General features: G+C 56.8%; 6 protein-coding genes across 6 annotated transcripts; 2 read left to right on the forward strand and 4 right to left on the reverse strand.

The window, feature by feature from the left end:
• Positions 1-434: 434 nt before the first annotated feature.
• MFIFM68171_10438 (uncharacterized protein) lies at positions 435-1,537 on the forward strand (the record flags this gene model as incomplete). The annotated part of the gene is made up of 3 exons (XM_071065857.1): positions 435-551; positions 642-820; positions 892-1,537. The coding sequence occupies 3 exons, from the start codon at positions 435-437 to the stop codon at positions 1,535-1,537; spliced, it is 942 nt and encodes a 313-aa protein (XP_070921958.1).
• A 461-nt stretch (positions 1,538-1,998) lies between these two features.
• Positions 1,999-4,612, reverse strand: BRE1 (E3 ubiquitin-protein ligase bre1; the record flags this gene model as incomplete). Its single annotated transcript, XM_071065858.1, has 4 exons — positions 1,999-2,172; positions 2,227-3,897; positions 3,947-4,090; positions 4,427-4,612. The coding sequence occupies 4 exons, from the start codon at positions 4,610-4,612 to the stop codon at positions 1,999-2,001; spliced, it is 2,175 nt and encodes a 724-aa protein (XP_070921959.1).
• Positions 4,613-5,213: 601 nt separating this feature from the next.
• MFIFM68171_10440 (uncharacterized protein) lies at positions 5,214-7,226 on the forward strand (the record flags this gene model as incomplete). The annotated part of the gene is made up of 1 exon (XM_071065859.1): positions 5,214-7,226. One exon carries the CDS (start codon positions 5,214-5,216, stop codon positions 7,224-7,226), a length of 2,013 nt encoding a protein of 670 aa, XP_070921960.1.
• Positions 7,227-8,173: 947 nt separating this feature from the next.
• RAD23 (UV excision repair protein rad23) lies at positions 8,174-9,898 on the reverse strand (the record flags this gene model as incomplete). Its single annotated transcript, XM_071065860.1, has 7 exons — positions 8,174-8,571; positions 8,626-8,827; positions 8,891-9,238; positions 9,306-9,385; positions 9,450-9,522; positions 9,693-9,740; positions 9,881-9,898. 7 exons carry the CDS (start codon positions 9,896-9,898, stop codon positions 8,174-8,176), a joined length of 1,167 nt encoding a protein of 388 aa, XP_070921961.1.
• A 1,675-nt stretch (positions 9,899-11,573) lies between these two features.
• Positions 11,574-13,016, reverse strand: MFIFM68171_10442 (uncharacterized protein; the record flags this gene model as incomplete). The annotated part of the gene is made up of 1 exon (XM_071065861.1): positions 11,574-13,016. The coding sequence occupies one exon, from the start codon at positions 13,014-13,016 to the stop codon at positions 11,574-11,576; it is 1,443 nt and encodes a 480-aa protein (XP_070921962.1).
• A 6,009-nt stretch (positions 13,017-19,025) lies between these two features.
• On the reverse strand, positions 19,026-20,175 carry MFIFM68171_10443 (uncharacterized protein; the record flags this gene model as incomplete). Its single annotated transcript, XM_071065862.1, has 3 exons — positions 19,026-19,873; positions 19,944-20,058; positions 20,146-20,175. 3 exons carry the CDS (start codon positions 20,173-20,175, stop codon positions 19,026-19,028), a joined length of 993 nt encoding a protein of 330 aa, XP_070921963.1.
• Positions 20,176-20,842: the final 667 nt, after the last annotated feature.

A 20,842-nucleotide genomic window follows, 5' to 3' on the forward strand; every position in this document is an offset into this window, starting at 1 on the left:
GCTTCACACCATCTTCAAACAAACGACCAACACCGTTTGCTTGCTGCACACATCCCCAAGCCTTGTCGAGGAAAGAAGCGGGAGGGATGAACCTGGGAGGCAGAAGTTGACATCTGTCCTCTTTGAAGTTTGCAGCCTTGCGCCGGCGAAGCTTGGGGCCTGAGCTGTTTGTTCTTTTTGATAAGGTTCTTTGGCCACGCCTACCTATCACATCCCTCGCGATTGCTGTTGATTACTGGGAGAGAGCTTCAGACGCTCAAATCTCGAGCGCGATACCACCACCACCACCATCATCTACAACAACAACAGCAATAACAACAACAACTGCTGCTGCTGGTGCTGGTGCTGGTGCTGCTGCTGCTGCACTTCTAGTGCATCCCCGTCTACCAACCTAATAGAAGAAGAACGAGAGACGAGAGACGAGAGCCGACAAGATGCACCATCCACCACCGACCTCCTTCCTCCTCTCCCTGCTCACCCTCGTCGCGCTCTCGCCGGCGGTGACGGTCGGTGCTGGCGGCCGACCCAAAGACGCCGTGCTTCTCTCGGAGGTACGCAAACCCCCCCCTCTCCCCCCCCTTCTCCTCCCCCCCTTTTAACCAATCTATGATGGACTAACCAGGGAAGGGGCGCGCACGCAGGTCAAATCCCTGACGCTCACGTACCCGCACAAGACGACGTCGCGGCGGGTGGCGGCGATCCCGCAGCTGCGGTGCGCGAACCGGAAGCCGACGGCGGCGCTGTGCCGGCTGCCGCACGCGCAGATCGCCACGATGCGCTGCGTCAACCAGGGCGCCTCGTACACGGCCCAGGACATCGAGTGGGCCTGCTCGGCCGCCCTGCCCCCACCCTCCGCCTCGAGCGCACCGAGGTCATCTGCGAGGGGTACAGCTCGCCCGACGACGCCTACGTGCTCAAGGGCAGCTGCGGCGTCGAGTACACGCTCGCCCTGACCGAGGAGGGCGAGAGGCGCTTTCCCCACCTGGCGAAGAACACCAAGAAAGGAGGAGGCTTAGGCGGGGGAGAAGAAGGGACGGATTGGAGCGGGGTGCTGTTCGGGGTGTTGTTCTTTGCCGTGCTGGCATGGATTGTTTGGAGCGCGTGCGTCAGGGCCGGGGAGAACAGGCGGCCACGGGCGCCGCGAAGGAGGGGAGGGAATGGATGGGGAGGAGGTGGGGGGGGTTGGTGGCCTGGCGGAGGCGGAGGCGGAGGCGGTGGCGGGCCAGGGCGCTGGGATGATCCGCCGCCGCCGTATCCCGGAACTAAACCGGCAGAGGAAACGGCAGGATGGAGGCCCGGGTTCTGGTCTGGACTTGCCAGCGGCGCCGCGGCGGGGTACATGGCTGGGAATCGTGGACAGCGCGGGGCTCGGAATACCGATTACAACTACGGACGGGGAGGCGGGCTCTGGGGAGACAGAGCCGGGGACAGCTGGGGCTCCGGGTCCGGCTCATGGGGAAGGTCGTCGAGCCCTGGCGGCTCAAGTTCTAGCGCGCGGTACGAAAGCACGGGGTATGGGTCAACCAGCCGCCGCTGAGGCCCGGAAAAAGTAAACCTGGGGAATCAATCAAATCAAGCCCTGAGTTTGTACAGCGTCCCCCTTGCGGTAGCGTCTCCTGCTCCCGACGCCGCTCTATCCTTGCCGGCCCCCCATCTTCTCCCATAAAGATAATAAATATAGAGCGCAAAATCCCCCCGATATTTGCTCCATCTCCGCTCGCAACATGCCACGCGGCAAGGAACTCGTCAATCAGTAGAATTACATGTAAATAAGAGATCCAACAGCTCGAACCGTCATACACACGTCGTCTGGCCATGAATCCCAACTCTCGAGTCGCCGTTCCGTCTCATACCGCACCGTCAGGTTGCGTTGAATTGGAAACGGCGGCTCCGTATCGTTTCGGTCCACGTCTGGGCGTGCTCGCGCGCCTCTCGTGTCCGGAGTTGCTTGCTCTGGCCTTCGTCCAGCTCAAGCTGAGCTACGCTGTCAACCTTCACCTAGAGGTGGGCAGCCATAGCGTCGGAGCGGTCGAAAGCCTTGTTGCAGCTTGGACACTTCCGCATCCGGTTCGCTAGCCGATCATCTACGCAGCTGTTGCAGAAGACGTGGCCGCATCCTTTCAATATCGTGTTCTTGAAGTTGCTCCGGCATACTGAGCATATAACCAGATTCTGGGACACGGTTAGCACACGATCAAGTCTTCGACTGCAAAACGCTGCACTCACCCTAAGCGCCTCCTCTTCTTCTGTCGAGTTGCTCTGGCATTTGAGCTTCCACTTGTTGCAGTCCTGTTTCAACTCTTTGATATCTACTTTGGATTTCTCCAGTTCCGCCTCGAGATTCACGAGTTGCTCCTTCATGGCTGCGACGGCTGCGTCCTTAGCTTTCACGAGGTCTGTGAGACTCGAGATCTGTGATTTGCACGAGTCTGCTCTCCTTGTCGCTTCGGTGCTCAGCTGTTCCAGCTTCTTTTTCTCGGTAACGGCCGTGGAAATGTCGTGTTTCAGGGCCGCAATCTGTTTCTCGAGGCTGCCGATCAGGGCCCGGTTCTGGGCCTCGACATCCTTGAGCTGCGAAATGATCTCGGAGCTCTTCCCGTTCTGCGCCCGCAGCGTCCGGATCTCTGCTGTTCGGATGTCCATGTCCTTCCGCGCGGCAAAATACTTTTGGTCGGCCTTGCTCTTCTCGGCAGTGAGAGTGGCTACTCGTTCCTCCAGGGCATGGAAATCCATAACTTTCTTGTGAGCCAGCCCCATAGACTTCTTGTACGATTTCTCTAGGAGCGGAAGTTCCTTATTAATGGCTTCGAAGTCCTTCTCCAGCTTCATGTATTTCTGCCGCAGTTCATCGACAGAAAGGGTTTCGAGGTCCGGGCGGGGATCCGACATGGGCGTGTCTTCACCTGGTCGTAGCCGTTCGAGCTCCGACTCGAGTTCGGCGATGCGGTCCACTTTGGCTTCGACCAGCTCCTTCATCTGTGACAGAGCTGTCTTCTCCTGCTCCTGGCTGGCCTTCCGCATGGCCACCTCAGCCAGCAGCTCGTCCCGGGCGGAGCGAATGCGAGTGAGATCCTGGTCCTTTTGCTGAATTTGGTCCTCCAGTTCAAGTGTGACGGTTTGCGCCTCGGCCTCCAACTTGGATTTCCACTCGGTCCTTTCGGCACGTAGCTTCTCGGCCTCCTCGCGAAGCTGCTTGTTTGTCGCCTCGAGATGGTTGATGCGCTTGATGAGATCCTCGTTCTGGGCCTTGAACTGTTTGAAGACTTCGGTTCGTGCATACTCCTCGTCCGAGATGGCCTCCTTTTTGATCTTGAAGGTGGAGTTTTCCTCTGTCAGGGCCTTGTTCTCGGAGAGCACTGCTTCAAGCTGTTGCTTTTGCTTAGCCACGACAGCCATCGCCTCTTGGTACTGCATTCTAAGCGCATCGCTGTCTCCGTTTGCCACGCTGGGGCCGGCGCCGTTTTCGTCATTCGGCGGCGGCGGCGCTGTAGCACTAGCTAGCGCTTGCTGTTCAAGTTTCTGTACTTGGGCGCTCCGGGCGCGGTCCAACTTGCGCTCGGCCTTTATTACCTTGAGCGTGGCCTTGTCATACTGCTCCGAAAGTGACGCATTTTGTGCCTCGAGTCTGTCGACCTTGACGATCAATTCCTTGTGCTGCGCAAGAAGAGACTTTACTTGAGACTCCAGTTGCGCCACTTCGGGTTTGACCTCACCCCGCGCGTCAGCCAGTCGCTTGAGGAGAGCGTCAGTCTTTGACTTGAACGTTTTTGCTTTGTCGCCGAGGTGCCGCTGGAAGTCCTTGCTATCCTTGAACGAGAGAGCAGATCCCGGCGCTAAGTCTGCAGAGCTGTGTGATGATACCGTGCCTTCGGCGAGCAGCTCGATTTCTTGCAGTAGCTTGGCGTTGTTAGCGGGGTTCCGTGGAGACGGTAGGCATCCGACATACCTGGAGGACCCACGCGTCGACTATCCGTATGTGGTCGTCGTGATCTGTCGAGCTTTTCTCGAGTTCCTGCACGCGGTTTTCTAGGTTGATCTTTTCCCGCTTGTATTCGAGCATCTGCCGGTATATAGCACCCTTTTGATATTCCTGCGCGCACCAAGCATGTCAGCCAACCATCTCTTTACGACCCGTGTTGAGGGCGTTTGTATACATCGTGGCGAAGAGGCAGCGGGGGTGATTGTGGGCATCAGGAAGGCATTGAAAACATGAGGCCTGGGAGGAGCCGGGCGTGCTGTTGCCAGCAAGCCGCGCATTAGCGACGGTCAAGGCGAGGGAACCCTGCAAGAATCATCGCGTTTGATGCCGGCTTTTGAGCCGCGGCGGGCCCGGCATCGGCGCGACGGCGGCACACGCTCGACTCGAGCCCAAGTCTTGAGGGATCGCGGGATGACGACAACGCGGGGACTGTCGTGTGACACTCACCTCAATCCAGGCCTCTTCTTTCATGTCGCCAGAGTCGTCTTTGGCCTTGTTGTTGCCGTTGACAGCCTGCCGCTTGCTCGGCGGAGCGCAGTCGTCGACCGCGCCAGACGCGGGTCTCTTCCTGTCCTCCATCTTGGCGAAGGTGGCAGGACGGGGCAGCGCGGAACGAGGTGTGGCAATCGGCATCAGAAAAAGAGTGGCGACGGTGCGAAGAGGGACAGGGTAGGTATAAAGAAGCGAGACGGAGAGAGGGAACGCGAGGAAATGGTAGTCTATTGCCCTCAGCCCAGTAACGCCCGCCCGAGAAATGAAGAAGGGTGGTGGAGGAGGTGGTGGTGGTGGTTTGGAAAAGGAGTGTCGGGATTTGGGAATGGAAGGGACGGAGAGAAAGAATGGGCCTCGAGTTACGAGTTGACCAAGGAAGGCTCATTTTCGAATTGCTGAGGCATTCCAAGATGGCGCTAGCCGTTTCTGGCCAGAAGACCCGCTCCAATTGCCCTGTGCTGCCTCCGGCTCCCGCTTGTCAGCGCATCTCGCCTTGGCCGGGGCCTCCAACGGCGCCTTGGCTGCCCTTTTGGAAACTCAAAACCCGTCCTTGACCAGCTCCAGCAACGCACTCCTCGCCGAACTCCGATCGCGTTGGCTTCCCGAGAGGTCCCATCTAGCCATTCGAGGACTCGGGACCCCACGCATACGGCCCCAGCACACCCGGTCCTGGGCAATGCGCGACTGCTCGCGTGCGCCTCGGTAGCGAAGAGTGCCTGCTGCGGGGCATTGAGTCGACGCCATGCTCAAGAAGAGCATCGCATTTAAACCCAAGGTCGGCGGTCGCCGCCCCGGCCCCGGACCCAAACCCGGGTCCCAGAGCACTCCGCGCCCCTCTACCGAGGAGTTGCCGTCTAAGACTCCAGCTTTAGCCCCGATCTCGTCTGCAAGCCCTTCAGAGGAACCCTCACTGTCACACCCTGCCCCGCACCAGACACCCAGCGCCCCTCTGGATGTCAGCACCCCTGTGTCGAGCAATACCGCGTCAGGAGATGCGAGCGCGGCTTTGCAATCACACCAACTGGTAGACAGAGCTGTGGTGGAGCCACCGCCACAAGCCCGCACAGCAAAGGCTACAAGGTCGCTTTCTCAAACAATTGCCACAGGAGGAGGAGACAAAGACTTGACGCCGACATCGCCTCTCACAGCACCCGACAAGGGAACGGCAGACACCTCCCAAGCCGAGAATTTGTCATCGCGGGGTGCATCAATCGTGGAAGAGCCTTTGCCACCTGAGACCCCGGTCATTGGCAAGAGTACATCTCGAAAAGAGCCCTCGGCGGCCGTTCCGGCTTCAGTTGCTGCTACTGCTTCCACAGGCAGTGCACCTTCTACGGGGCCAGTCTCTGCAGCACCTACCCCCGGCACCGCTCCCTCCCAAACTGTCTCGGTAGCCCGCAATACACAATCAGCCGCTCCCAAAGACCAACCCGTCCAAGTACCGATCCCACCTCCTGCGGATGCCCCGAGCACGCAGCCCGAGCCGGCAGCCCCTGCCGTCGCCACCGTCGAGTCTAGTTCCGGGCCTTCTCGAACGACTAAACCACCAAGGGGCCGGAAACGCAAGTCAGATACGGAGGCCGGCGGGGATTCTAGCGGGCAAAGCAGCGCTGCTCCCACGACGAAACGACCGAGGAGGGTAGCCGCTCCGCTGCCGGGCGAAGAGGGCAATGAGCCGAGACGAGCGGTTGCGAGGGCACCGCGCAGCCAGAAGCGCAGCTCACGCGCAACAGAGAGTGGAGAGACGGGTGAAGATGGTGAAGGAAGCGCCGCACGGCGTAGCAGGAAGCCTTCAAGACCCCAGCGCGAAGCTACACCCGAAGACGCGGAGAATGTCCAGATCGATATCACCCAGGTGAAAATGGCCGACCTAGTCAAAGATATGCACATCGGCAAGAAATTCAGCATGCACGACGAGCTTATGGAGCGGGAAAGAGCCAAGCGACTGCGGTACAACGAGAAGAGGCGGCAGCAGCAAATCGGCGAGAACCCCGACGACGCTGCCAACGGTGAAGAAGCACAGGTTTCTACTGGCGCTGCTTCTTCCTCGTCTAACCCTACCTCAACTCCCGCCGCTGCCGCTGCCGCCGCCGATAACGGTACTAATCCGGACTCCCCGCCCGCCCGCGCCGGCCCGACCCTCGGCGAGCGCTACCAACTCATCAACGGCGAAATCGTGCTCGACCCCACGTCCCTGATCGTCGACCGCCACGCGCGCGCCCGCGAAGCAGCCGCCACCATGCAAGAGGTGGAAGAAAACGACTTCACCTACCACATCACCTCGTCCACCTACCTCCGCCGCAACCTCAAACCCCAGCAGTGGACCGACGAGGAGACGGAGAAGTTCTACCAGGCGCTCGCCGCCTTCGGCACCGACTTTGACACGATCGGCCGCATGTTCAAGGGCAAGACGCGCAAGCACATCAAGCTCAAGTTCAACCGCGAGGAGCGCGTCAACCCCCAGCGCATCAACGCCGCCCTCGTCGGCCAGAAGACGGTCGGCATGCTGACGGTCGACGAGTACAAGGCCCAGACGGGCCAGGAGTACGAGACGGCCGAGGCCATCTACGCCGAGCAGAAAAGGGCCGAGGAGGAGTTTGAGGCGCGCCAGAGGGCCATCGACGACGAGAAGGCCGAGGACGCCAGGAGGAAGAAGGAGGACGCCATGAAGCAGCTCGAGGTCTCGCTTGCCAAGGAGCGGGGCGGGCCGAAGAGGGGGAGGAGGTCCAGGAAGGAGAGGGACGTGGTCGATTGAGGGATCATGATATCCCCGAGGTGTGATTATCTTCTTGGTCCTTGGAACGGGCCCCGAGGGCGGGGCAGATGTGGCGTAGTTGGCATTGGTCAGGAAATGGCAAAAAAAAAAAAAAAAAAAAAAAAGGGGAGGGGAGGGGGGGGGGTCAACGGGGTCTCGGGTGTTTCCTGGTCGATGGATATTCTTGATAGATACCCTCCTTCCATTATCATAACAATGACTCGTGGTGTCTCGTGGCGCCTAAATGACGGAATAGAGTCTGCTAGGAGGCAGCGGAGAAGAGGAAAAGAAAGAGACGTTTTCTTAATGTTATTTTTACTGCCCTCCGTAGGTGATCCTAGTTTTCATGAAACAGTGTCCGGCGGGCCAAAGAAAAAAAAAAAAAAAAGAGAAAAAAGGGATCAAAAACGAACTGCAAATCAATTGTTTATGAGGAAGCTCGTAGTGTTGTCAAAAAGCCATGGACCGATTCTCGATTTGTCGCGAGGGATACCCCTTCTCCCCCACCCCCCCAATTTCATGTAATACCTAGAATGCAGGGGCAAAACATCCACTTTTCTCATCCATTCAACGTCGGTGCTCCATCCTGGCCAATTCCCGGCCGGCTCCATTCCCGCGATATTAGAACCGCCACGGGGAAGGGGTAATGGCGAGCCCATCCGTCAATCTACCAACTCCCGTCAGACGCCTACAAGGGGTTTGAGCCGGTTCCAAAGACCATCAGGATTTGGTAAACGTCCTCAACAACAACTCCCCTTATTCTTCCATCCCCAAGTTTCTCTCCAATAGTCACTGTAAACATGTCAAGACTGCCCCGGCCCCCCCCCCCCCCCCCCTGGCGCGGACATCTAGCCCAAATGAGAATGCACGCATCTGGCAGATTGAGAAATCGCGGATCCTAGGAATAGCACAGCCGAAACAGAAATTCCGAGATCGAGAAGCCGTGATCAGTTCCCACGCGGCTCATCATCCTCGCTTGGCTGATCGAACAGGAAGTTCGCGGCCAATTCCTCATTCTTGTCGCACGCAAAGTAGGCTTGAATCGCCTGGTCTTGTGTAAAGCCAAGGCGGACAAGCCGCTCGATCGCGTCCCGCTCCTCTTCGGTCACAGAGATCTGTTGAGCCCCAGGGGGAAGGAGCGCATCATCGTCTTCTCCCGTCTCGCTGAGCAGATGAAGGAACTGATCTGGGTGTTGTGCAATCAACTGGGCCAGTTGAGGGTTGCCGGCACCGAGCTGCTGCAGAATGGGCTCAAGCATCTGCGGTTGTTGTTGCACCACCTGACGCAGCTGCTGGAACTGGGCGTTGTGGCGGAGCCATTCCAGATTCCCGAAGCCTTGTGAACCTGCCCCGAGAGCTGCTGCTGCCGCTGCTCTAGCACCCGTGTCCGCGCCAGCACCGCCAGCAACGGCAGCAGCGCCAGGAGTGCCAGCAGCACGTGCGCCACCGTGACCTTGCTGTGCAGCGAGATCGAAAAGGTTGACATTCCCCTCATCGCCAACACTCGCTGCTGCTGCTGCTGCTGGAGCAGCCTGGCGAGCCGCCGGAGCTTGTTGTTGTTGCTGCTGTTGTTGTTGCTGTTGAATGTTCTCAGGGATGCCCTTGACTCCTGTCAGCCCCCGCAACTTCACGAAAGATCATGGTGCAACCCTGAGACAACATACAGTCAGAAGATACTCTACAGCCCGCTCGGGGTTGAAGAAGGCCGCACGCATGGCTGCATCAATCTGCGACCGCTCAAAGCCCATTGCCTCCATGTTCGCAATAGCCTCCGCCCGCTGCGCACCCACAGCCAAAGCATTAGGATCGCTGAAGTTTCCATCGGCGGCTGCGGTGGCGGCCCGGTTGGGGGTGGGAGTAGCAGGGGTCGCCGCGACGGAACTGGAAGTCTGCGCTGGGGCGACCGGCGCAGCCGGGAGTTCGGCCAGGGCAGCTGCGGTTGAGGTCGACGGCTGGGCCGGGGTAGCAGGCGGCGCGGAGGTGGACGACTCGGCGGCCGGGGTAGGCTTCGGCTAGAGTTACGCTATTAGCTTTGCTCGACTGTGCACCTCCACCACACGAGAATCCATGTGTACCTACCTTCTGCACTACGCAGACTACGAACCCCTTCTCCTCAATCTTGTATGACTCGATCGGATCATCGTCCTTGAGTACCTTTCCTGTAGCGAACACGCGGTAAGTCGAGTGGCCAACGAAGGAGACGACATTACCGTGCGGCCGTACCGGAGTAGATTAGCTTCTGCTGCTTGGGGTCCCAACCCCGCTCATCGGAAATCCTCTGCTTGACAGCGGAGACCTAACAGGGTCAGCTTTGAGCTCAGCGGGGGCAGGAAGAGAGGATAGTAGGGGCGGGATAGCTGCCTCTAACCAGCCAGCTACTGCTGGGTGTGCGACGGTAGCACCAGGCTTATCGCGGCGGGGAGGGGACGATGGGGGATCAAAACACGGAGAGGGGGCAAAACCTACAAGATCGGTCGGCTCGACGTCGAGCGTGAACCTCTGCTGCTTGAGGTCCTGGATGGGAATAATGATAATCAGTATCGCGTAACCGGCGGGTAAAATGCGATGGATGGGGTAACCGGGGAAGGATGTCCGGTCTCGCAGGACCTTGGGCGAGAGCTGGCAAGCGGTCCTTGCCGCAGCGCGAGACGCACCTTGAAAGTGATCTTCATTTTGGCGATTTGATGCCGGCGATGGTTGGGTTTGGTGAAATCTGTTGGTGGGGTCGTCGGCGAGGAACTGGCGCTGAGGAGTTACCGATTGCCGTGCCAGAACTTTGTACGTGTTGCGGTGTGTGCGGTTTCTGTGGCAAAAGGGCAAAAGGGAAGAAGAGCAGCAGTGTTGCGACTAGCACCTTAAGGTTGTTGAATGGCAGAACCCCACCTTGAGGTGAAGCGGAGAATTGGGGGGGGGGGGGGGGGGGAGCTGCGCGTGCAGACTGCCGCCTGATGGGGGCAGCCCCACTTTTGCTTCCGCGCCAGCCTTACGCCCTTACCCGGTCAGAAGTCCCCAGTGCTGGCTTGATGAACCAGTGACACGTTCATCTTGCCGACAGCGCTGAGCGCTTTGCTAATATCGGGCAGTACCGTATTTGACGTGGAAGTACAAGGTGGGTTCGGTCTCTACAGTACCTGCCCTGCCCCGCTCAATCTAGGTACAGTAGTACATTTGGTTGCCAACCATCACCGAGGCAGACATGCCGCCCACGACCACGAGGCCGAACTGGCACAAAACGTTTACATTGAAACCTTTGGTGGCGCCCATGGTGGGATTTGCGTCTGTTGACGATAAAAGTTTGTTGAAATCGTCTGAGCTTTCGCCTGCAACGTGAAGAGAGTGCTATAGAGAAGAGAAACAATTCCGCTACGAGGGTTTAGCAGACTTATACTTTATATATCTGTTCGATTGGGTAGGTATTCCTCTACCTAGACATACCCACCCCGTCCTACCTAGTGATTAGGACCGGCTATACTCTCCAGACTCTACTACTTTATTATATATGACGAGATACTAAAAGTCGACGCGTTAACTATGGAAATCGTTTCGCTTTGCTTAACAAGCTTGGGAGCTACGCTGCTCTCTTGCCCAAAATAATGACGATCAATGAAAATATATGTTACGATATGCCAATCTCATACCCTCCAATATAACAGTATAGACAAACGATTCGTTCTTCTCTCGAAGTTGTATTTGGATAAAATCAAGGCGGAAAGGAGAAGGATTTGAAGCATTTGGCGGAACTGAAGGTGGAAGCGTTGACTACGGAAACCCTTCCACTACGCCTAACAAGGTTGGAGCTAAGCCGCTGTCTTGCCCAAGATAATGACGATCAACGAAAATCTGCGTTAGTATTTGTCAATTTCATACCCTCCGATGCAACGACATAGGCAAACGATTCATTCTTCCCTTAAGGCCGCATTTGGATAAATCAAAGTGAGAAAGGGAAGGATTTAAAGGATTTGAAGGATCTGATCAGCGCGGACCGATATTTGGTCAAGTAGGTTCCAAGAAGTCTATATTCATTCCACTTTTTACCCAGCCCAATAACCATCATGAGGCCAAGCGGTCCCCCGTTCATTCCCTTCGGCCTCCCTGGCCAACAAACACAACGCCGCGCTAAGGTATCATGAATTGGTATCTTCCCGTCATAGCCTGGACACCTCAACCACCAAATCACCCAGAAGAAATCAAAACAAATGAAACAGAATTGTACTCTGCGGCTGACCGTGCATAAAGCCCATATCGCACTCAAGGATTCCGAAGCGAACTAGTGCAAGGCATGTCGTTGCAGTCCTATCACCCCCTTAGCCCGGGCGATCATGGTCATAACTACCGCTCAACAATAGATCATTCCCCGCTACCGTCGGGGCCGCGGAGCCTCCGACTGTTGTAGGTCGTCAGACTGGTACGAGAACCGGCGCTGAGAATCCATTCGGGAATCGGGGGCGTCATTTTCCGTTCCGTGTCCACCCCAGGAGCCCACGCCTCATCCTCCTCTCGGATCTCCGGGGAGCTGCTTTCCGCTCTCCGATGGAATGAGTCGCACGAGCCCTGCCGACTGAGAGGGCTCGGGACGGCGGGGAGGCTCCCGCTTCGCATACGGCGGACGCTCTTGATGCTCCGGATGCTCTGCCTGTCAGAAATGACCTGGCCTGCATTAGGTGCCGCTATGACTACGGTCCCTGGTGTCGCAAGCGGGGGCGGCGTAGGCGAGTCTGACCGGAAAAGAGGGTGAATATGGGCTTCGCTCTGGGACAGGTGCTGCGTGAACGCGGCCCGCTGCGCTTGGATCGTCCGGGTCGAGACTGGGCTGTAACTCCGGCTTCTCCGTCTTGCCCGCGGCGGCTCGAGAATGTCTAGTGGCGTTCCCGGGCTGGGGCTTCTGCTTGTCGTGGGGCTAGCGGGAATGGTCTCTAAGAAGCGGCCAAGCGGCGGCGATGATGATTCCAAAACTGTCTGTCGGTTTTGTGGATCCACAGCTGATGTGTCCCAGGAATCGAATCCGTCATCTGTTGAGCGCGATCGTCGATCGTGATAAGCCGGTAGATCTAGGGAGGCAGGCCGGCGGGAGGACCGCTGGCTGCCCGATAGCAAACGTGTTTTGGACGAGATGGGCCGCACGACCTGCGAGAGCGAAGACCGTATCGAACTCATGGTCTCGGTTGCTGACCGTCCACTACTTGATCCAGGAGGGGTCCGCCAATCGAAGGATATGCTGCCGCGGCCCTTGGTCGAGATGGGGCTGGTCTCGTGGTAAGCGATGGATTTGACGGGCGGAGGTGACCGGCTGCGGCGTTCGTCGGCGTGGCTCGACGTCGACGTCTCAGAACCCCGCATCCGCCCGACGACAAAATGGAAAACCAAGAAAACAAGCTGTGACGCGAATGCGAGTCCCAGGGCGACGGCGGATCCCACCAAGAGATCCATCACTCTCGCGCCTAATACAGTCGAGTTCTCATGGCGACTGGCGACTCTGCTGAGGCTGATAAGGCTAGACACCGATACGGCGGCGGCGGCAGTACATAAGAGCAAGCCTCCAGCAAACCAGAGGCCTTGGAGTTTCGTGAGACGCGCGATCGGAGCCCATCGCCCAAGGTGGGAGACTGCGAGAGCGAATATGAAAACAAGGACGATTGTCTCAAGGGTCGCAGCAACGATCGCAGTAGTCCTTATCATGGATGACTGATTTACCGGGTGTCGGGCAAGGATGATATGAATCACCAGAGTTGCTGTCGTCGGGAACACCGCAACCGCCCCCAACGACACCGGGAGCGCGCGGGGGATCGCCATATCCCGGTGGTTACCAGAACCAGGGGCGCCAATATGGAGGAAGACACAGGCCCTGTCGGATATTGGTCGTAAAGTAAAGGTCTTGATCGGTTGCTGTTGGTGTTGTAGGTGAAGATGAGCAAGCAGGGCTCTGCACGCGGTGATCCCGAGCTTCGCGCCACCCACAGCCGGGAAAAGACCGAGTCGTTCCAGCACAACAACTCCCGTCTGCAAAAGGCCGTGGGACGTTATGGCCAAGATGCAAGTGCCAGCTCGCTTGCTCTCCGCCCGTCCTTCAGAGAACGTTTGTCCGACTACGCGGCTCCAAAGGGTCGTGACGTGGTGAAACAGAACGTCAATTCGAATATGGCGTAGGTGAATCAACGGAGCGTAAGAGCCGCGGCGGGCTCAGTGGTGGGATCGAAGGTGAGAAGGAAGATCCCGAGTCACCTGCTATCCCCGGGAAGCGGTGCCGATATAAGCGGGTTGGAGTTTACCAGCCGTCTTCATGCGATTGTTCAATGGGGTAGTGACACCAAGACAACCACATTCCAGCTTGGCTATCTTGTAGGGGAGACTCCACAAAATAAGGCTAGACAAAACCCGGCTTGTGGTGCAGAAACGATTGGCGGGAAGCCGTAGCGAATCCCGTGTAGGACGATGATGACGACTTGGGCGTGGGATAAAAAAAAAAAAAAAAGAAAAAGAAAGTTTAAAACGGGGCCAGGGCCTAGTCAACAGGCCAAGTAAGCCCGGTCAGCAAGATCCCCGGGACGGGGGTTAATTGTGAGGCTGGCTGCTTCTGGTCAGGGCAGAGGCAGAAAAGAACGAGATGTAGCCTGGGTTGGTGAGCGAACGACCTCACAGAGACGGGAAAGAAAGACAAAATTCCCAAAACGAAGCTGGGAATTCGTCCATCGCTGGGGGCGGGCTCGTCGGCTAAATGTAGCAATTGTACACACGCAAGGAAGACGCGTCGGGACCGCGTGGAGGCCCGAGTCTTTTGTTGTCCGACCTGCATGATGGGATGCCGTGCCTTGCTGGGCAATGGGATGTGGGAGGGGGTGGGGCTTGGTAGGCTGGGATGGGAGCCGCTGCCATAGCAGGGGTCTACCCTTGTCGGCTTGCGTGATCGTGTCCCGCTCAGGCCCCGACTTGAGAGAGAGTCAAGGGTTCTCCGAGGCTGTGGCCGCCAAGATTGTCGGTCGGCAGGGCAGACAGGACAGGAAACGAAACAAGATCTGGGGCCGATCCATCGCGTGGGTGAGCGCGATCTTCCAATGTTAGCGTCTCGGTGCATCATTTCGCTGTCGCGACAGTGATGTTTCCAACGCGCACTGCAGCTCTTGTGTTGCAGCTCGAGATTCATTGTTTGAGAGTGAGAAAACTTCCATTCCAGTCAGCTTCAACGATCTAGTGTACACATACACTACGTAGATGACGGGGCTCTTTCTGGTTACAAACTGTGGTGCTGGAAGAAGACGTTGGAAACTCCGCTGGTAAAACTCGGCGACGTTATTGGTGGGCCTGGCTTACCTTCGGGAGGGGGGTTTTGATCCAGAGGCGAGAGGCACGAGAACCTAACCAACCATCTTGACAGAGTCCCTCAAGGCAGCCCAAATCGGAACTCACACGGCACTCCACTTGTAGCAGGAAAAAACGGTGTGTATCACAGTAGGCAAGCTGGCAACGCTTGTCGTATACCCAACGCCTCCTCTCTCCCAACACCTCGCTCATCTGCCGCACTCTGTCAGCTACGTCGGCTGCCTCGGCTGCCGTGTCTTAATACTACCTCACGTACCAGACAAAGTACGTGTGTAGAGCGCGACCGCAGCACAGACAACGATGTATGCAATATCGGGAGTCGTGTATTCTGGGCTCCGGTGCAAACCGACTGTCCAGTTTTAGGAGTGCGGGAGCCACAAGGTATGTGATGAGCCTTCTCCAGCTACTCTACGTGGCACACAAGCATGCCTTCGTCCTCTGCCACATGGGCAGCGCCAAAAACAGGGAGTTGGCCAACTCGCCGGGTAAGCAGTGGCTAGGACGCACGGGGCATCTGGCTGTTGCTTCCAGAAGGCCTCATCGATAAGATGCCAAGGGGCTAAACTGAACGGCCGCTAAGCTATGCCAAGATCATGTGTGGGGAAGACCTCCTGGGCACGACATGGGCTGATGTGAGGCGGAGAAAGAAAAGGTCATACAGTGCCTTATGGTAATTCCGAGGCAACTCTACAGTGACTACGGAAAACTGTCGTTTAGTCGGCGTTTTGGGGGGGGGGGGGGGGAGGAGAGACAGAGAGAGAGAGAGAGAGAGAGAGCCTCTCACCATTCACAGTGCGGTTGCTGCGTTGGATGAATCTGAAGCTTACTGTGTCCAGGGTTGCTATGGGGCAGCACGAGTCGCATGCAAAATCGGCCTGCTTGACGCAGGTACCAAACGGTTGGAGGATTGCCAAAGCTGAGATGCCGATGCATGGCAGCCCTGACACTTTCAGGCTGCTTTTGTTAAAGGTGATCCACCAGATCCAAGAATAGGCCCCCCATCCCTGGCGCGCGAAGTCCAGGACAAACGCGCAAAGTAGTTTTACACTAGGTGTAGTCGCACAATCCGAATACCTTTGTTTGCTGCAGGTTTCAATCGGGGGCGATAGGCGCTGTATTCAGAGGCAGTCGCAATAACGTATGTGCAACAGCAGAACTCCTATAGTGTACGAGCGCGAATCATCATTCGGTTGCGCCTTACGAGCCGCTGGCTCAGCTCAGCCGCGCACAGGTTCTGATTCGCCAATCCCTACCGTGCTCCGATCCTTTTCCGGGCTCCCGAGTGCGAACCCAATTTCGTTTCCGAACGGGTTCCAGAGTCCGCCAGTTGCGGTGTGCTTCCACACGGACAGCATTTTTTTTTTTTTTTTTCCCACTTTTTTTCTTCCGTCTGACATGCATCAACCATCCAAATCCAGCCAACACGGGAGGAACCTCCGTTCATTTCCCGACTTGCAGCTGTCCGACAGGCATACTCCTTGTCGTCAGCTGCTGACCTTAGGTGCGCCGGCAGGTTTCCTGTACTTCCGACATGACTTCCAGGCCTCTTGGACTCCGATTTCGTTGATCAGAAGCTACTACGGTAGGGCGTTCGATTCCCGCAATTATTCAGCATCCGGTCATCTTCGGAATCATCTGGTGCCAGAAGGGCCAACCCCCCTAGGTATCTGTCATCGTCAACAGCAGATGCCCTGCTCACGATTCTTCTCCTTGCCGGCAGTCCTTACAGTAGGGTCCGTTTGACCTAGTTTTCTCGGCGGCCAAACTCCACACTCAGATGCTGGCGTCCAAGCAACCGGACATTGGGTGGAACTTGTGTCCCGATGCTCACAAGGTTGGAGCAGCAACCGTCGGTGATTCCCGTCTTCTAGACCCTTTCCAAGATTATGCCGTAACTTCTTTCTTGGATGCTCCCGGATGATTTACACCACATAATTTTTTTGCAGTCGAGCCACAGTAGTATCAACGCAGCCCCGGCGGGTGTTGAGCTAGGGGTCGTGATGAAACGAAATCCGGTACCTGTTTGCTTGGCACTTCCAACAGATCATCCCAAGACGTGTCTTAGCCACCCGCTTCCGGTCTTTCGGGACTCGGCCTGCCGTTCTGGCCACGGCTTGTTTCAACAACTCGACAGGTTGCTGCTATGCAAGCGCCGTTGTGAAACGAATTCCTCTCATCAACTGCGTTGTCGAGTTGGAACGCACCAGCAGAGTCCGTGCAAAATGTTACTGGTTTCAGGGGGCTGTCTCTCCAGCAACAAGAGCAAACCCGCGGTCGCCGATATTAAGGTAGCTGCTCGACCCACCAGGTTCAGAAGGCACGTGGTGAGTTACAGGATCGCTGGCTCCTTCACATGGAAAGCAATCGGGGACTCCGAGTCATTCCTGAAGGGTCGGGGATGAAGTACCAGGTAGCAATGACCGAGATCCCGTATTTTCGGCTGGGCATCTTAGGGCGTTGCGATTATGCGAAGGAGAGAGGGGACTGTTTTGTTTAATTAGTCTTCAGATCCGAGATACTTAATCAGTTCGCGAGGCACATGTAGCCATACGCAGGAGGACTGATCTCCATATATCTCTCCCAGCCGGGAATGGTGGCCTTGACATTCTCCGTGACAAAACTTTCGACACGAAAGAATTTGACCCTCCATACGACGCTACCAGGGCACAAGGGCGAAGACAGGAGGAACAACTGCCAGCCTAACTTTGCAAACCGCGCCGGATGAGGGAAATTGGTCTCGTCGTTCGGCCCGGTGCTCCCACGGACGCCCTGCATTGCTTCAGGGCCTTCTTCTCCGTGAGCTCCTTCTCAGAGACCTCAATTCGCACACTGATGAGGTAGCTGCCCCTTGCCGCATGCTCTCCTTACATTTCCAAGGTATACCCAAATACATTTGTTGCGTCAATGCATTTCTGTAACTCCGTGCAACCTGAAAATGGGTGCAAAGACCTCAGACTGATACGGATGCATCGGCCTCTGAGACCAAGGACAACGTCAATAAGGATAAAAGAATATTTCGGCCTTTGATTTCCATTGGCAGCATATCGTACCATCCAACATGGTTGGGTAGTAGGATCCATGGGTCGATCCGTTGTATAAACCCGACCAGTCAGCCGCCACTCTGAACGGTTGGCCACCGAGATCGACTCAACAATTGGCACGACACAAACCCCCATTTGATTGGCGCATGCATAACTCAGATATTCCATGGTGCCCGTCTCGGCCTCATTGGTCAAACAACTAGGTTGAGGCTCTGCGGTGATGCATTGGTGTTGACTGACTCCTGACTATGGCTGGTCCCTTGTCATGTCACCCACAACCCACAATACGTTACCGCCAGCTGATGTCTTCTTGATTGAGGCCGCGGATTGCGCCTTATATCCCTGTGCAATGCGATGTTCCGCATCGGGGTATAGGGGGTTATAATCCGAGCGCGAACCGGTCAAACAACTGGGCCAGCGGACCTTAAGCATTCGTCAGGGCAGCTCCATCGAATTCCATTCATCACCCCGATCTCAAATCCCACCTCGAGCTTTTACCAATAAAAAAAAAAAAAAAAAAAACAAATTACGATTAAAATCATCCCAGTCATAAGCTCCCGCTCTTTCTGATCCCATTCGCCTAGACAACCTCCCCCGCAGCTCTTACCTTGTACACGTATCATACATTATTCGCCACACCGTTGACGAGACTCTCACATATACCCTCCGAATGATCTGATCCGAAGGGGTGCTCGTCCCTCACCGATCATGTCCCGGGTGGAAAAACCAACGCCCGTCATCATACACGTAAACGGAGAGCCAGTGGAAAGTTCTGAGGACTAAAAGGGAGGGAAGAAAAAAAAAAGGAAAAAGAAACATTGAGGAAAAGAAAGCCATGATAACCAGTTTGGTCCAGTACAAATCCATCAACACATCAACAAACCATAAAAACCATCGGAAGATAAAAAGGAACGAAAGGAGGCACGTCGACTCGTCTCAGATCAGGACCAAAGCATGCTCGTGCCCGTCTATTCTCGTACTTCGTCAAAGACATACGAAATGTCGTTGTCGTACAGCATAAAGTAGAGGAGGTAGGGAATCGATCGTTGGGTTTTGTTTTTCAACTCAGTAAGGCCGTTTCGTTTTTGTTCGCTGCTGCAACATGTCGTACGTCGTTTCGTTTGCTGTCGTGCTGTCGTGCCAAGATGCATGCCAGCCGAGCCCAAGGCGCCGTTCAAGTTTTTAAAGAAAGAAATCCGAGAATGAAAGTCGAGAAGGCATCTCCATCATATCGTCCCTGTTTGCCGTCTGCCGCCTGCCGCCTGCCGTCTGTCCCAAGCGCTGGATTGGCAGTCTGCCAAATGGAATGGAAGAAACGAAAACCTTCCGTCCTGTAATACCCGGGTAGAGGCAGCTTGAATGTGGAAACGAGGAAATGAGGTATAACGCCGTCTCCGAACACCGACAAGAGCAGAGTCGAGACATTATTAAGTCGAATTACGGTTTAATTAGCCGCCGCCGCCGTTGTCGTATGGCCCTCGTTTTTCACCGGCTCCAGCGGAGTTGCTGGCGGTGTTTCCCTGAAATGCGCCGGGTCTGTTAAAGCCGGACGCGCTATCGGTTCCCTCGAGGATGGGTGTGGATGCGGGCTCCGCGGCCGAGGCAGAATCTGATTCTGGAGATGTGACGACATTGGGGGTTCTCGCGCCGTTGGCTCTGCGGCCTGTGCCTGGTAATACTCCCGACGAGTTGTCTCTTCCCGCCTATCCTGATATTCTCCGCCTGGTATCGGTGACCTTGCAGCCGGTTCCAAGCCTGGCGTTCCCTGGGCGGGTCGGGGCAGTATCTCAAGCAGCGGCTTCTTCTTCGGTTTTGGGTCTGATGGCATTTGCGGCGCAGCCTGGTATGCCGGGGCGGCTCGTAGACCGGGACTGTGCGGTTGAGGAGCAATCGCCGGCGCGGGCGAAGGCGCTATCGGGGCGGGAGAGATGGGCGGGTAAGTTGACACCTGCCAGGTATTCTGGACTGACTTTGGCGGACGCCCGCGCCTACGGGTCGGCGCTGGATTATACGGTGCAGCTGAGACGGAGGGACTAGGAGCCAAAGGAGCGGAGCCGTAGCCATTAGGTCGCGGCTGGATGTTGACCGGGTGCGCTCCGACAGCGGGCTGAAGAGCCCCGAGCGAGAGCCCCCGAGGCGACGCGTCGCCGGGAGATGCGACAGCTTGTCTCTTGGAGAAGTGGTCGGGAAGGTCGCCTAACGACTTGCGCTTCAGGGGGGAAATGACAGGCGGAGGCATCGGCATGTTGAACATGATCTCTGCCGCGTGGAGACACTGATTCATATTGCGTCCTGCAAATGGCGGGTTAGAGGACCGGACTCGGCCTGGAGTCTCGAGCATCGCTGGACGGGCGAAACCTACCTCCCGGAAGCTGCATCGACAGCCAGTCTGGTTGAACATCATGCGACTTGATAAAGTCTACCAGAACGCCCACGTCCATGTGGCTAGTTTTGACCATCTCGCCGAGAATAAAGCGCTGTGCAGCAGTTACGGTTGGGCTACGTCCAGTGCGGAAAAGGGGCCCCTGTGGGGGGCGGCGGGGAGAGACGGTGCAGCAACGTACCTTTTCGACGTCGGTGAAAGACGACTCCATGACTAAATCCCGGCTTCCCGATGCCGTCGAAGCGAAGACGAAGAAGGGAAGAAATGTGCCATAGGCCGGCGGCGGTCAGTCATTTGACGAGGCGCGAATATGACAGATCACTCGAGAAGGTAGGAATCGCTCGTGATCAGAATAGGCTGGTCGCAGCAGCAGTGGCGAAGGTCGGGCAAGGCAGGGTATTTATGAGGGGAGGAGGCCTGGCGCCGGTTTGGTGGTTACAGCGTGTGCGCGCGCCCTGCACCGGCGGACAGACAGAAGGTAAAAAGGACGGCTCCAGGAATTAAACGAGTGTCGAGGTCCGCCCGAGGCAAGACGGTCAGCGCACGAGTGCCGCCGAGAGAAGAGAAAACATCGGACCAACTTCAGGACGCTCACGGGCCGCGAATTCGAGTGGTGGACAGGTGGGCGGATTTGGGGGGGGGGGGGGGGGGGGAGGCGGCAAAGACACGCGAGCCGTCAGAAGCGCGCGTCTTTTGCTGCGAAGAGCTACAAGCCGAGCGGCCTGAACCTTGCAACAAGCGACCAGTGTCCCACCGCAGCAGTGCGACCCCCCGGTCTGTCCCCAAGCCTGGGGCCCGGCCCGTCTGATAAACTTGGTCTTTCCGGGGGGAATATCAGTGAGCAGCTCCACAGTTCCTTTCTCTTGCTTTCCGTTCCG

Source organism: Madurella fahalii (assembly GCF_045866475.1).
Source record: "Madurella fahalii IFM 68171 DNA, scaffold_6, whole genome shotgun sequence".
Classification (NCBI taxonomy): Eukaryota; Fungi; Ascomycota; class Sordariomycetes; order Sordariales; genus Madurella; species Madurella fahalii.